The sequence below is a fragment of the Cyprinodon tularosa genome, unplaced genomic scaffold, assembly GCF_016077235.1.
Source record: "Cyprinodon tularosa strain WSP-4 unplaced genomic scaffold, ASM1607723v1 ctg3, whole genome shotgun sequence".
Lineage (NCBI taxonomy): Eukaryota > Metazoa > Chordata > Actinopteri > Cyprinodontiformes > Cyprinodontidae > Cyprinodon > Cyprinodon tularosa.
In genome coordinates this window covers 3,284,046-3,299,192 of record NW_024039007.1, presented here as the reverse complement: position 1 = coordinate 3,299,192, position 15,147 = coordinate 3,284,046, and the positions used below count along the sequence as shown (strand labels likewise).

At 46.0% G+C, this 15,147-nt stretch overlaps 1 protein-coding gene across 5 annotated transcripts in view; it reads left to right on the top strand.

Moving 5' to 3' along the window:
• Positions 1 to 15,147, top strand: part of ktn1 (kinectin 1) — a 34,625-nt gene that overhangs the window by 3,419 nt on the left and 16,059 nt on the right. For 2 of the 5 annotated variants that reach the window (XM_038291351.1, XM_038291347.1), the window contains exons 2-8: positions 4,597 to 5,285; positions 5,369 to 5,527; positions 5,628 to 5,744; positions 13,187 to 13,317; positions 13,451 to 13,555; positions 13,663 to 13,803; positions 13,893 to 13,999. In XM_038291351.1, coding sequence (XP_038147279.1) covers positions 4,598 to 5,285; positions 5,369 to 5,527; positions 5,628 to 5,744; positions 13,187 to 13,317; positions 13,451 to 13,555; positions 13,663 to 13,803; positions 13,893 to 13,999 — 1,448 coding nt within the window. In that variant the 5' untranslated portion in view covers position 4,597. Of the gene's footprint in view, positions 1 to 4,596; positions 5,286 to 5,368; positions 5,528 to 5,627; positions 5,745 to 13,186; positions 13,318 to 13,450; positions 13,556 to 13,662; positions 13,804 to 13,892; positions 14,000 to 15,147 lie in introns of those variants that run through there. The other 3 variants (XM_038291350.1, XM_038291348.1, XM_038291349.1) reach the window with 2 other exon arrangements.

Here is a 15,147-nt window from a genome sequence, read left to right as displayed (position 1 = left end):
TGTGCTCAGGAAGCCCTGCAGTGGGAAGTTATTCTTAAATCTATTATCATGGGTAATCTTCTTAATCCAAATTACTAAAGGCCTGCTCTACGACACTGACTCCTATACTGATTATCAGACACAGTTCCTGGCTGGATTGTCAGAATTTCAGCTCAATTCTCATCGGTATCTGCGCTGTTGAAAGCACAGTGCTAAAACAACTGGTGCCCATTCTCTAAATATGAGGCCTTAATTTCATGTTGGTGTATGGATTCTTTTGTAGATGCTTGTCTTTCCTAAAAGACACATCTGACATAATTAAAACAGGGAAATTTGTAATGTTAACAAGTAAAAGTGAAATATCCAAACATTTGTAGGTACCTCTTATATCCCTAGTTTTTTTCATTGACATGGAAAAACTGTCCTTTTCTACCTCTTTATAACCAGGTTAAAAATACCATCTAAGATGGGAGAATTTTTTTAGCTTCCAAACAATAATCCCTCCTTTATAATCTAAAATATAACAAATAGAATTTCCTTTTTTACATTGATCTGTATCAACGTTTCAGCCTTTCTTTGATTAGCCAATTCACAGCTGAATTTTTCTCAAAATTGTAATCCAAAAAATAACTCAATTATACAACACTTATCTAAAAATGATGTTTGAGGGCATTATGTCCCCAGACATGCATAATATGCAGTGTCAGATGGATGTCCTCTCCTCTGGCTTTAAGGACCAAAGTGCCAAGTTTACAGCTGGAGCAAAGCTCAGCCTCTGACGCTTGCATGTGGATATATTTTTGCTCCTCTCAAATCCAATCTAATGTAAGTTAAGAACACCGGAGGCTTGTCTTTAGAGGGTGTGAATGGAGGTGAAGTGGCTAAATGGGAAAGTAAGACGTCTTCCTTTTAGTCTTTTTCCCCATTTCTGTGTTATTAACCCATTTTGTTCATGTTCCCGAAAAGATATTCAGAACATGGCTAACATTTCTGGTTCCCTCTACAAACTTAATGTATTGTAAAGAGGATGTTGAGCTGTCTGGCAGGGGCAGTGTGCTCTAATTGGATCATATCACTAAGTAAGATAGGATAGGGTAAGGTCAGTTCGACACCCACCACACATGGAGACGTCCATATTTATTTAGAAAAAGACTAGTGATCCAAAAACAAATGGCATACTAAATACCTACAGTGCTGATGTTTTAACACTCTTTATCAGTATGAACTTTTTTAGCATTTTATGTATATTCATTTGAAATTTATTTAGGATGAATGTGCAAAAATAAAAAAAGTTTAGAGAATTTGGTGCAGGTTCAATTTACTGCAGGTTTTGCTCTACTATATACACTCACTTCTATTCCTCTTACTATGGATGTTCCTTAGAAAATTGTTCTTTTACCAAAGACGATTTGTGGCATAATTCTGCCTGGATATTTCACAGGGAAGAGGAAGTTGATTACATTTGGCAGAGACCAGGGTTTTGATTTCTCTTTTGAATTTAATCCTGACTCAAACATGACATGGGGGATTCTTGAACACAGATTTCCAAACAGGACTGTCCTAAATTGTGAATCCAACTGGGTTAATGGAACTGCACCATCTCTGATTGAAGCGGAAAATAAGCCAAATACTAAAACATCCTTACTGGTTATGAAAAGTTAATCGTTTCTCTGCAGCTTAACGGGGGACATCACATCAGTGTGTCTGTAATATACTAATTTTTCTGAAGTTGTTTTAATTCAATTCAGTTTATTTATATAGCGCCAAATTCACAACACATGTCATCTCAAGGCACTTTACAGTTCAACCAGATCAAATTGATACAAAGTTTTCTATCTAAGGAAAACCAGTTGATTGCATTGACTCATTGACTCAAATACAATCCCCCACACTAAGCATGCTTGTAGCGACAGTGGAGAGGAAAAACTCCCTTTTAACAGGAAGAAACCTCCAGCAGAACCAGGCTCAGTGTGAGCGGCCATCTGCCGAGGCCGACTGGGGTTCAAGGAGACAGAAGCAGAGATACAAAAAGCAGCTGTAAAAGGCGGCCCCGTCCAGGAAACACACAGCCAGGCAGACGAGCTCCAAGGCAGCTCCCATGCCAGAGGACGAAGAAAGCACATCCACTCAGTCACGGTCAGAGAAACAGGACCACACTGGAAAACAGGCCGATCTCCAACATCTATAAACAAGGGTGTTGATAGAAGCAGCACAGCTGATGTTTCTTTCCAGGATGACGTCACAGCCAAACAGGAACAGACGAGGCAAAGCTACTCTGAGGAAAAGCAGAGAGAGCAGAAGGTTAGAGATTGAACTAACAGATTCTGCAGAATAGGAGAACAGAGAGAGAATGAAGCAGAATGATGAAATGGGGGTCCCTATGTCCTCCAAAAGTCTAAGCCTATAGCAGCATAACTATAGAGATAGCTCAGGATAACCTGAGCCACTCTAACTATAAGCTTTATCAAAAAGGAAAGTTTTAAGCCTAGCCTTAAAAGTAGACAGGGTGTCTGCCTCACGGACTAAAACTGGTAGTTGGTTCCACAGGAGAGGAGCCTGATAACTAAAAGATCTGCCTCCCATTCTACTTTTAGAAATTCTAGGAACCACTAGTAAACCTGCAGATTGAGAGCGAAGTGCTCTGTTAGGAACATAAGGAACAATCAGATCTCTGATATAAGATGGAGCTTGGCCATTTAAGGCTTTATATGTGAGAAGGAGGATTTTAAATTCTATTCTTGATTTAACAGGAAGCCAATGAAGAGAAGCCAGGATAGGCGAGATATGATCTCTCTTTTTAATTTTCATTAGAACTCTGGCTGCAGCATTTTGGATCAGCTGAAGGCTTTTAACTACAGTTTGTGGACTTCCTGATAGTAAAGAATTACAATAGTCCAGCCTTGAAGTAACAAATGCATGGACTAGTTTCTCAGCATCACCCCTGGACAGGATATTTCTAATTTTTGCAATGTTCCTCAGATGAAAGAAGGAAATTCTAGAAACCTCCTTGATATGGGACCTAAATGACAGGTCCTGATCAAAAACAACACCAAGATTTTTTACTTTATTATCTGAAATCAGTTTAATCCCATCCAAATGAAGTGACTGGCTAATCAGTTTCTTTTTCAGAGACTCTGGTCCAAAGACTATAACTTCTGTTTTGTCTGCATTCAGAAGCAGAAAGTTAAGAGTCATCCAGGTTTTTATGTCTTCAAGACATGCCTGTAATCTATGTAATGGGTTAGCTTCATCTGGATTTATAGACAGATATAGCTGGGTATCATCAGCATAACAGTGGAAATTAATCCCATGCTGTCTAATAATTCTACCAATTGGGAGCATGTATAAAGTAAAGAGAATTGGTCCTAGCACTGATCCCTGTGGTACTCCACAGGTAACCTTTGAGCGTGTTGAAGATCTATCATTAACATGAACAAACTGAATTCGATCAGATAGATAAGATTTAAACCAGTCTAGTGCTGTTCCTTTAATTCCAACAAAATATTCAAGTCTTTCTAAAAGAATATTATGGTCAACTGTATCAAATGCAGCACTAAGATCCAACAGGACGAGCACAGATACAAGTCCATTATCTGAGGCCATGAGAATATCATTAGTGACTTTCACCAGAGCTGTTTCAGTGCTATGATGAGCTCTAAAGCCAGACTGAAACTCTTCAAAAAGTTCATTATGGTGGAAGTGATCGCAAACTTGTTTGGCAACTACTTTCTCAAGAATTTTGGATAAGAAAGGAAGATTGGATATAGGTCTATAATTGACCAAGTCATCTGGGTCAAGAGACGGTTTCTTAAGCAGAGGTTTAATTACAGCAACCTTAAAAGCTTTAGGTACATATCCCTGTAACAGAGATAGATTAATCACATCTAAAATGGAGGAGGAGATCAAAGGGAATACCTCCTTAAATAACCTGGTTGGAACTGGATCTAACATACAAGTTGAAGGCTTAGATGAAGACAATAATTTTGCTAATTCAGAGAGTTCAACTGGATCAAAGCAGTCTAAACCCAGTTCAGGATCCATGACTACCTCAGGTACAATCGCGGATAGAGGAGTGCTTATGATCTTATTTTTAATAAGATCAATCTTATTTATAAAGAATCCCATAAAGTCATTGCTGCTAAGAGCAGGTGGAATGGACGGTTCAACAGAGCTATGGCTCTGGGTGAGTTTGGCAACTGTATTAAAAAGAAATCTAGGATTATTCTTATTCTCCTCTATTAATGAGGAGAAGTATGCTGCTCTTGCTTTACAAAGGGTCCTCTTATACAGCAGTAAACCATTTTTCCAGACTAGGAAGGACTCTCGCAGGCCTGTGGAGCGATATTTTCTCTCCAGTTTCCTAGCATTTTGCTTCAAAGTACGCAGCTCTGCATTAAACCAAGGAGCAAGCTTTCTATTTTTAATCTTTGGTTACAAAGATTTTCAAACTTTTGTAACCAAAGATGCCCATGCAGACTGCAGGGAAACGTCTGTCATAATTGAAATCATCACTTTAGGACCCGTAGGATTTTCTTTTTAGGGTGAGATGAAATCATTAGGTCCATCTTGTGCTATAACGTCTAAAGGCTCAGTAATGGTTTTCTTCCTTTCCTTTAGAATGGCGCTTGATATCTACGACTCTCAGTACCTTCTCATCCTGGCCCCCTCCCTGGTCATCGCCCTCATGTTCCTTTTCTTCTGGCTCTTCATGAAGGAAACCTCTTATGATGAAGTCCTCGCTCGGCAGAAACGAGACCTCAAGCTGCCATCGGCCAAGCCAGACTCTCGTAAGAAGAACGAAAAGAAGAAAAGCAAGAGGAAGGAAGTTTCTGGTGGGGGAAGTGGTGGTGGTGGTGGAGGAGAATCTGAAGAGGACCTGCGGGATTTTGACATGTCTGATGGTCTCAGCCCCAATGTGGAGGCAGAGGAGGAACCTGAACCATTGGTTACCCTGGACCCATCGCCACCTGCACCTTCTGCTGAAATCTCAGCCTCTTCAGAGGCTCCTTCTGGTTTAAGGGAACGGAAGAAAAAGGAGAAAAAGGCTGCCAAAGCTGCTGCTGCTGCCGCCGCTGCTGCTGCTCTGGCGGCAGCCTCCCACTTAGAGGAGTCAGAAATAAATGACTCAAAGCCAGTCAACAACAAGAGAGAACCGTCTCCACTTGCTAGCAAACAAGTGAGCCCAACCTCTTTACAAATGGAGATGCAGGTTCAGGTCCAAGCTGTCCAGGCTCCCATTCAAACTCAGACTCCTCCACAAACCTCTGGGAAGAAAAGAGACAGGAAGAAGCAGAAAGTGGAATCAGGTCAGTAGATAAGAGGGATTTTCACCCCTACAGAGAGCATTTAAAGCTTTATATTTCCTCTCCCTCCATCTTTTCCTTTACAGCAGACATACAGCAGCTTGAGGTGAAAGCCGAACAAGCTCCTGTCCCAAGCAAAAAGGATGCTCCTGCTGTGGCTGAACCCAAAGTTCTGGATGGTGTCAACCCAAGTGCTGCAACTGGAAAAAAGAAAAACTCTGCCAAAAAGCAGAAGACAGAGCATGGTAAACATGAGCAAATGAGTGGCAGTTTGAGTTCTTTAAGGCTCAATGGTTAACATGAGGCACCCTTTTCTAAAAGATAATTTTTGCTTCAAACCTGCAGTTGAAGACACCCATATTTTGGCCGATATAACAGCTTCCACCAACCACCAAGAGACCCACAATGATGATGTACCGTCTAAAACTTCTGGCAAGAAACAAAAGAATGAGGCCGATAAAGGTAAACATTGTTTTTGTTTTCTTTTAGCGGATACGGCTAACCATTATTTTGATTTCATTAACTCGGGTGAAACAAACAAACCATATGTGTCGTTCACAGAATGTTGTATTTCAGGTGTTTTTTTTTTTTTTCCTGTTACCTTTCATCATTTTGGATTATAGCTCGTATTTGAAACAGGATAAATTTCCTCAGAAAAAGGGAACATAACATATGATTATGTAATACGTAACTATTACATTAATGCTAAGTTATAAACGACATAATAGGGTAGAATTGTGATCTTCAGTTTATCATTAACGCCTGATGATGATAACACCAGGGTCCACTGTATTTGGAAGAAGCGCCGCTGTGCCACGCCCGCTGCCAGGCAGATTATTTCACCGGGAGAAGGGAGCGACCCTCCCTGGTTGGACTTGGATCAGGCCAGGATTGTGTCATTGCGCTATAGCAGTGTACTTGTAGGCCTTAAATGGAACAATAAATGAATATGGTGGTTATTTGGCCAGTATTATCAGCATCTTGAGTGTCTGCTCGTTACCTAATCACATTGTTTTCTTTTGATCTGTTATGAGCGAGTTTAAATCTTTTGTCTCAGCCATTTCTTTAATTCAATGCCTATGTTTATTATTATGCTGTTAATTAACTATATGAACAGAAATTGTTACATAGAAGTACAGAAAATGCAATAAACATCAGCTCCACTTTGCTCTTAATCAACTGATATCCAGCCTGAACGGTCCACTTCGCTTTAGATAAATATGGAGCTGGTGCAACTAGTGACAAAATTGGAATGGGAGCGTAATTTAGAGAAGGAGCGAGTGGCAAACACCCCTGGGGAAACATGGAAACAACATGGAAACACTGACTGACCAGAGTTACTGCATCAGCTGCATAAGCTGGAATTAACTCTCAAAGAATTAACTCTCTATTCATATGAAATATTTTATATGAATAGAGGGTTACGTGGAAGGAAAAAAATTGTTACAAAAAAGTGCGCAAGCAGGAACAGCTGCTATACTGAGGGGGTTGTGATGCAAAATCCTATTAAGAAGTTGTGGGAGCTCCACCTAGTATGGACTCATCCAGGAGAGGAGCTGCAAAAACCTATTTCCTGCACCAAGGGGAGAAGTGACTACATTGATGCTCAGTCGTGTACTCCTCTTTTCATATGAAACAAAATCTTGTCATTTCATTTGAAAGCCACTGTCCCAGATTCTTAGCAATAAGACACACATTTTAAATATCTTAAGGTCCAGTAGGATTTTTCTACAGTAAGTGGCGGTTGGTAGAGTGAACATTGTTTACTGTCTGTAGGTGTGGATGAGTTCTATTTCATCCCTACTGACCGCCAGAGGGCGGTGCTGAAAGCACTGAATGTTCCCTTCGGGCATGCGCAGTTCGAGTAATTATACCAACAGAGTCACACCTGTGACACCGGATGACCACTCAGAAGCTATATAGCCTGGTGTCATCCTTTGCTCTGCTCCTTTTTTCTTCTCGCAAGCGGTTCGCTAACTTCCCCGTTGTCTGAAGCCCCTGTCTCTTGACCGGAGTTGCGGTTATTCTCCGCCCTCCCAGGGCTGCAACGGGTCGATTCTGAAGATTACGGAAGGTAAGTGAGTTGTTTGCTGGTGATGGTAGCGTCCGCGCCCCCTCTCCCGGCTCACGACTTTAGCTTTTTACCTACAGCTTCGTGCTGTTTTGTTCCGAACTGGTGACGGCAGCGTTTTCGCCCCTACTCCCAGTGTGAATAACTTCACTGCCGAAGTTATATACGGCTAACGTAGTTAGCTTCTTTAGTTTGTTGGTGTTATATCTGGTGACGGCAGCGGTTTTCGCCCCCTCTCCCAGTATATTCCCTACTTTTGCATCCTTTTTTTCACCGGTCTGCGCTGCTATAATTACTGACGGCCACGGTTTTCGCCCCCTCTCCCAACCAAGTGTGGTCTACTTCGTTGCCGAAGCTGGAGACGGCTAACGTTGTTAGCCTTTTTTGGTTTGTTTGCAGCCTTCTTCATCGGTCTGCTTAATTATAAATGGTGACGGCAGCGTTTTCGCCCCCTCTCCCAATATCAACCTTTTTTTGCAGCCTTTTCGTTGGTCTGCTCTCTTAATTGGTGACGGCAGCGTTTATCGCTCCTACTCCCTACTTAAGTTGCCATACAGCTAACGTTGTTAGCTTTTTTTGTTTATTGCTTTTATACCTGGTGAAGGTAGCGGTTCTCGCCCCCTCTCCCGGTATCGGCCGCCTTGTGTCCGCAGCCTCTCTTGTTTTATCCGCTATAATTGGTGACGGCAGCGTTGTTCGCTCCTACTTCCAACTTAAGTTTCCATACAGCTAACGTTGTTAGCTTTTTTGGTTTATTGGTTTTATACCTGGTGACGGTAGCGGTTCTCGCCCCCTCTCCCAGTATCGGCTGCCTTGTGCTCGCAGCCTCTTTCGTTTCTCTGCTGTAATTGGTGACGGCTGCGTTTGCGCCCCCTCTCCCGATTTTCGATAACTTTCTGTTCTTTAAGCCTTGTCGGCCTTCGACATGGATGGCTCTCACAGCTGCATAGATTGTGGGGCTGCCCTGCAGGCAGAGGATGGCCACGACCTGTGCCCTACCTGCCTTGGACATGAGCACCTTTTGGAGGCGCTGTCTGAGAACCCCTGTATGAACTGCAGCTTTATGCCCCATGCAGTGAGGGTGGCCCGGTTGGCCCAGTTGTGCCCCCAGGAGGGCTCGGACCTTCCGCCCTCTGGGCAGGTGGTTCCCCCCAAGCGTTCTAAGCGCCGTGGTGGGACCACAGCATCTGTGCCCCTCCCCCGGAGGAAGCGGGCCAAACCTGACCAGGGCCTGTCCACAAGGGTGGACCAGTTGTCAGCAGAGCTGGCAGAGATGAAGTCCTTGTTGCAGACACGGCAATCTGATCCCTCGCTCCCAGTGGTTGGGCTCTCTTCCCCACCAATGCCCGAGCTGGTTGTAGAGGATGACGTTATCTCTCTGGCTGCCTCCGCTTCTCATTTTAGAGATGAGGAGGAGGCAGGGTCCTCTCAAGCCTCTGAGGCTGGTTCATTTTCATCTCAGAGTGCGGTTGGAGAGGCCGGTGACGGTTCCATGCGGGAGGTCATGTCTATGGCCCTGAAGCAGCTGCAGCTGGAACTCCCACAAGGAGAGGCATCCAGCTCTGGCAGTGCTTTTTTCAGACGTGGAAGGGCTCCTACTCCTTTTTCTGTACCTCCATCAGAGGAGTACCTGAAGGAGTTACACGCCTGTTGGCGGGAACCGAGAGCGCTGTCGCGTCTCTCCTCGGATGGTCGTGTATTAGCTGCCATGCATGAGTCAGTGAAGGCCGGCCTGGACCGTATGCCAGCAATTGAACCAGCTGTTGCTTCACTGATTGTGTCACCAGATGAAGCCCTGCGTCCTGATGTCCGGTGCCCGCGGACTCAATGTCGGGTTACAGATGACCTCCTCTGTAAGGCGTACAATGCAGGAGCGCGTGCTGGCCGCCTTGGCAATTCCCTGGCGCACCTCATGTTTGCCCTGTCTGCATCTGTTCAGGACACTGGTGGTGCAAGTGCGGCGATTGGTTATAGTGACGCAGCGCTGCAGGCCTTCGTGCTGATGACCAGAGAGCTTGGACGGGTCATGTCTTTCCTTGTCCAAGCTCGTAGACAGGTCTGGTTGGCACAGTCTCCTCTGACTGAAGCATGCCGTAGGACCCTCAGGGGTGTCCCGGTTGTACCAGGGGAGCTGTTTGGATCAGCTGCCTTGGAGGCGCTGGAACGGACTGCTCAGGCACGTCAGACTAGCCAGCAGCTTTCCGGCCTTCGCAGGAGCATAACTGCCTTTCCCCAGCGTTCGGGCCGCCCTGCCACTACCCCCAGCGTTCAGCCACGACCTCAGACCGGTGGCAGACCTGTTGGTTCCTATCCCCATGATGTGCGGCAGAGACCGAGAAGGGACTTTCGTGAGCCAGTCTGCCGCCCTGTTAGACAGACCCGGGCCTCAAATCCTGGACGCCCTCCCCCCAGAGCCCCCAGGGGCCGTGGGGATAGAAGATGATGCCACCGGGCCAGCCGTCGGACATTTTTCCCATCAGCAGCTGAATTTCTGGGCTGCTCATGCCGTAGATCCATGGGTGGTTGCCACCTTAACCAATGGCTACAGGCTCCAGTTCCGACGGCGGCCCTCCCTCTCACACCGGGTCAAGATGACTGTCATCACAGACCCGGTGAAATCTCAGGCACTAGACCAGGAGCTTTCCGCCCTCCTGGGCAAGGGGGCAATCGAGTCTGTAGATCCTGTGCAGCAACCCAGAGGCTACTACTCCACATACTTCCTTGTGGCCAAGAAGACCGGCGGTTTTCGCCCCATTTTAGATCTAAGGGGACTGAATCGGTACTTGAAGGTCCTTCCCTTCCACATGCTCACCATAACAGAGGTCCTTCAGACCATTGTGGCGGGAGATTGGTTTACATCAGTAGATCTGACAGACGCCTACTTTCACGTGCCTATTGCGGCAGAACATCGCCGTTTTCTCAGGTTCGCCTATCGGGGGCGCCATTGGCAATTCCGGGTGCTCCCATTCGGGCTCTCCCTTTCCCCGAGGGTGTTTACTCGATGCGTGAAAGCAGCCCTCTCTCCTCTACAGGCCTCCGGAGTCAGGATTCTGCCATACCTGGACGATTGGCTTCTTTGTGCTCCCTCTCAGGTAGCTGCCTCTCGGGATACGTCCCAGCTTCTACTTCATGTGTCAATGTTAGGCCTCAAAGTCAACTTGGCAAAGAGTTGTCTGGTTCCATCTCAGACAACCACCTTTCTTGGGATGCATCTGGACTCTGCTACCATGATGGCCCGTCCATCTGTTCACAGGGTGGACGACATACTCCAGCTTGTCCGTCGATTCAGACTGGGCAGGGAGTTTCCCTACATCACCTTCCTGCGAATGCTGGGCAAACTGACATCAGTCACTCGTGTCGTGCCCTTAGGGCTGCTCCTTCTGCGTCCTTTGCAGCGATGGCTCAACAGCTTTCGCCTAGACGCCAGGCTGCACAGGCATCGCAGGCTAATGGTGACCAGGAGCTGCCTCCATGCCCTAGCTCCTTGGCGAGACGGGACCCTTTTGTCCAGTGGTGTTCCAATGGGGCTAGTAGTGTGTCGAAGGGAGGTGGTCACCACGGATGCCAGCCTCATGGGCTGGGGTGCCGTGTGGCAACACAGAGCTGTTCGGGGTCTCTGGGACCCAAGGGAGCGCACCGAACACATAAATGTGCTGGAGCTGCGGGCTGTGCACATGGCCCTCAGGTGCCTTCTGCCCCACCTAGAGGGAAGGAACGTGCTGATTCGGACAGACAACACCTCTGTTGTTTATCATAAACCACCAAAGTGGCACCAGGTCAGCACGTCTCTTTAAGGTGTCGAGGGATCTCCTGGAATGGGCGTATCCCCGTCTGTGTACCCTGCGCGCAGCGTATCTGCCAGGACGGCAGAACCAGGTTGCGGACTCTCTATCCCGCCAGGCACCTGCTCCGGGAGAGTGGTCTCTTCACCCCGACGTAGTGCGCATAATCTGGAACCTCTTTGGGCAGGCAGAGGTAGATCTGTTCGCCACAGAGGAGTCGACCCATTGCCCCCTATGGTATTCCCTAACCGGGATGGCGGGTGCACTGGGCCAGGATGCACTGGCTCATCCATGGCCGCAGGTTCTCCTGTATGCCTTTCCACCCCTCTCACTGGTTTGGCCGACTCTACGGAGGGTTCTCGAGCAGGGCCACAGAGTGTTGCTGGTAGCTCCGTTCTGGCCAGCGCGGCCGTGGTTCCCGCTGCTTTGGAGTCTGTGTCACTGTACTCCATGGCGTCTTCCAGCAAGGAGGGATCTGCTGTCTCAGTTGGGGGGACAGATATGGCACCCCAACCCTCAACGTCTCCAGCTGTGGGCATGGCCCCTGGGAGGCTGACTGGGTGTTCAGACACCGTGAGACACACCGTATTGAGTGCTAGGGCTTCCTCCACTCGGCTGCAGTATGCTAACAGATGGCGCCTCTTTTCTCAGTGGTGCTCTGCCCACAATGAGAACCCGCTTTCCTGCTCGGTGCCCACTATTTTGGAGTTCCTCCAGTCTCTCCTTGATAAGGGCCGCTCTCCTTCGACCCTTAAAGTGTATGTTGCAGCAATTTCATGTCTTCACCGAACTGTTGACAACCGTACAGTGGGGCGCCATGAACTGGTTTCACTTTTTCTGCGTGGTGCTCGTAGGTTGTGCCAGCGGCCAGCCCCACGAGCCCCAGATTGGGATCTGCCATTGGTTCTCACAGCTCTGTGCCACCCTCAATTCGAGCCTTTGGCACAAGCAGAACTCAAGTGGCTTTCCTGCAAGGCTGCTTTCCTGATGGCTATCGTCTCAGCTAAGAGGGTCAGCGAGCTACATGCTCTTTCTGTCAGCCCTAGGTGTATCAGGTGGAATCCAGATGGCTCTGGTGTTACCCTGTGGCCTAATACTGCGTTTGTGCCTAAGGTGTTGTCTCCTTTTCACCGTAACCAGCCATTGCGGCTCGCTCGGTTTCAGCCTCAATCTGGTACAACTGAGAATGAGTCGGAGTTGTTGTGCCCAGTAAGAGCGTTGGAGGCATACATTGCAGCCACCGCCAATCTGAGACGCTCGGACCAGCTTTTCCTATGCTATGGGGGTCCAAGGTTAGGCTGTCCTCTTTCTAAACAGCGTCTGTCCCATTGGATTGTGAGTGTCATCTGCCACGCCTACGCTGCAGGTCACTGCTCCCTGCCAGTCGGTGTGAGAGCACATTCCACCAGGAGCGTCACCGCTTCCTGGGCTGCTTTGAGAGGGGTTCCGCTGGAAGCTATATGTGCTGCTGCTTCATGGGCTTCCCCAACCACCTTCACCAGGTTCTACAGTGTCAATGTGGCTGCCCCTCATCCCCTGGGTCAGGTCCTTTTACAAGGTTCTGCTGGGCCTCCTCTGTGAGGTATGTGCTCAGGATTCCTTGTGACATCGTTGGCATTAGTCATTCAGTGCTTTCAGCACCGCCCTCTGGCGGTCAGTAGGGATGAAATAGAACGAAAGTTACGTATGTAACTACGGTTCTATGAATCCCGGATGACCGCCAGAGCTTCTCTGTCACTCAGAATCCTTGCTTTTGCGAGAAGATTCTGTAGGAGCAGAGCAAAGGATGACACCAGGCTATATAGCTTCTGAGTGGTCATCCGGTGTCACAGGTGTGACTCTGTTGGTATAATTACTCGAACTGCGCATGCCCGAAGGGAACATTCAGTGCTTTCAGCACCGCCCTCTGGCGGTCATCCGGGATTCATAGAACCGTAGTTACATACGTAACTTTCGTTTTAAGTCTGAGGGAGGCCCTGTTATCTGTAGAAAATTTATTGGCTGTTTATTGTACCAATAAACCTCATCACCATCTTTTTGTGAATTACCAGGGAATGCAGAAGTGAAACTGAAGGAGCTGCTGTCTGCCCTGTCCAGCCTGGCTTTGTCAGAAGTTGAAGCTGTCAGTGTGATTTCTCTCCTCCGAGAAAAGAGCCCCAATGCCCTGGATGCCTGGCACAAAGTAAGGCGTTAACAGGTCACCTACTACAGTTAGGGCAACATGACGTCTTAGTTTGTCTCTAGCAGGAAACCTTTAAAGTACTTGTTGAACTTCCTTTAACTGCTTTTCACTTCTCCATCTCATTGAATTTCAGTCCACAGCGAGGCCTGACCCAGCTGCCCAAGAACGGGAGAAACTTCTCGTTACCCTGCAGGAGGAATCCTCCATCGCCAAAGACAAAGTGAAGCAGCTCAGCCAGGTCTAGAAATTCAGTGTGCTTTTATTCATCATCCAGGATTATAAAAATGTGGATGCTTTTATTCGGCTTTATTGCTGATTTTATTTTTATTTTTTTCTGTACTTTAGGAGCTTCAACACGAGAAGCAGAAAACTGGCAGAGTGGAGGCCATGATGCGAGAGCAGCGGGCAGCTATGGAGAAGGAGCTGGGAGGCATGCAGGCCAAAGCACAGGGCAGCTACCAGGAGTTGCAGAACATGCAAATAAAGGTAAAAACCAAGATTCTTAAGTGTTAGATAACTAAATAAAATGGTCTTCTTTCATAGGAAATGTTAAAAAATGCATCGTTTGTTTGTAGTTTCAGCAGATGAGGGAGCAGATGGAGAGCCAGATCACTCGACTGCAGCAGGAGAACGGGATCCTGAGGGACGCAGTCAGCTCAGCCACCACTCAGATGGAGAGCAAGTCAGTCTCACACTACTGGGTCAAATCCTCCAAATCATTCCGTGTCATGATTTAAGTAATATTCCCATTTTTTTTCATTGGAGTGAGTCTTCTCAAAGCTATTTGGATTGGAATCCTGTTTATGTGATCTTAAAATAATTAAACAGATCTATAAAAGCAAAACCTAATCCACAGAACTGCAACTTTCAGCAAAGGCAATCATTTAGTTATTTCAGCCTCATATTTCGCATATTTATTTATATATTTTTTGGGTTCCATGCATAATTGGAAGTGTATATAGGATTAACATTTACTGCTGATTTATTTTCTGATTTATAGTTTCCATGCTCTCTTTCTCATACAGCCATTTCACAGGGAGGGACAGAATAAAAAAATACACTTTAGCTGCAAGTCTGCTCTTCTTCATATTAATTCATGAACCAAAGATTAACTTTGTACATATTAATAGGACTTGTCGAATAAGGAAAACAAAAGTACCAATTTATTGGAAACCAATAATTTTGATGTTAAATAAATGTAGTGATGAGGATAAAACTCTTACACCAGTCAAAGCCCACCTATGCATTGACTGGTCTCTGCCACATTTTTTTTTGTGTGTAATCTCTATATGGCGTCATTAATATTTTAAATTCCACTGGTGAAAATTGGACACTTTAAGGCTTCTTATTTCTTCCTGTTGCCATGGTGGATCATGTTTTCTGTGTTCCATTGTTAAAGGCTTCTTATATACTCACCTTGAACTTAGGGCTGACTTCACTCAGTACATTTAGCTGATTGAAATTGAATTTGAAACTGAAAATCCTGAATATTGTATTTTTTGTTTTTGTATTATATCTGTAGGAAAAATAATAACCACTAACAGCCAGAAGGAAACCTGACCAAGTCATGTTTTCTCTTCCTTCATTAGATGGCAGACCACAGTGATGGTACAAGAGTCTAGTAGCATAGGATTTATAGGTTTAGATACATTTTATTGACCGTCACAAGAGTAAACATGTATATAATAAATTACCTTCTTTTTCATTTGCATTTCTCTTTTTTTTCTCAATATTTTAATTAAAACCTTTTAATTTGAGGTAGCTTCCCTTGTCATTTTATGCTTGTTGGAAAGCACTTTTAGTTGTCTTATCTATCCACACCTTTTCTTA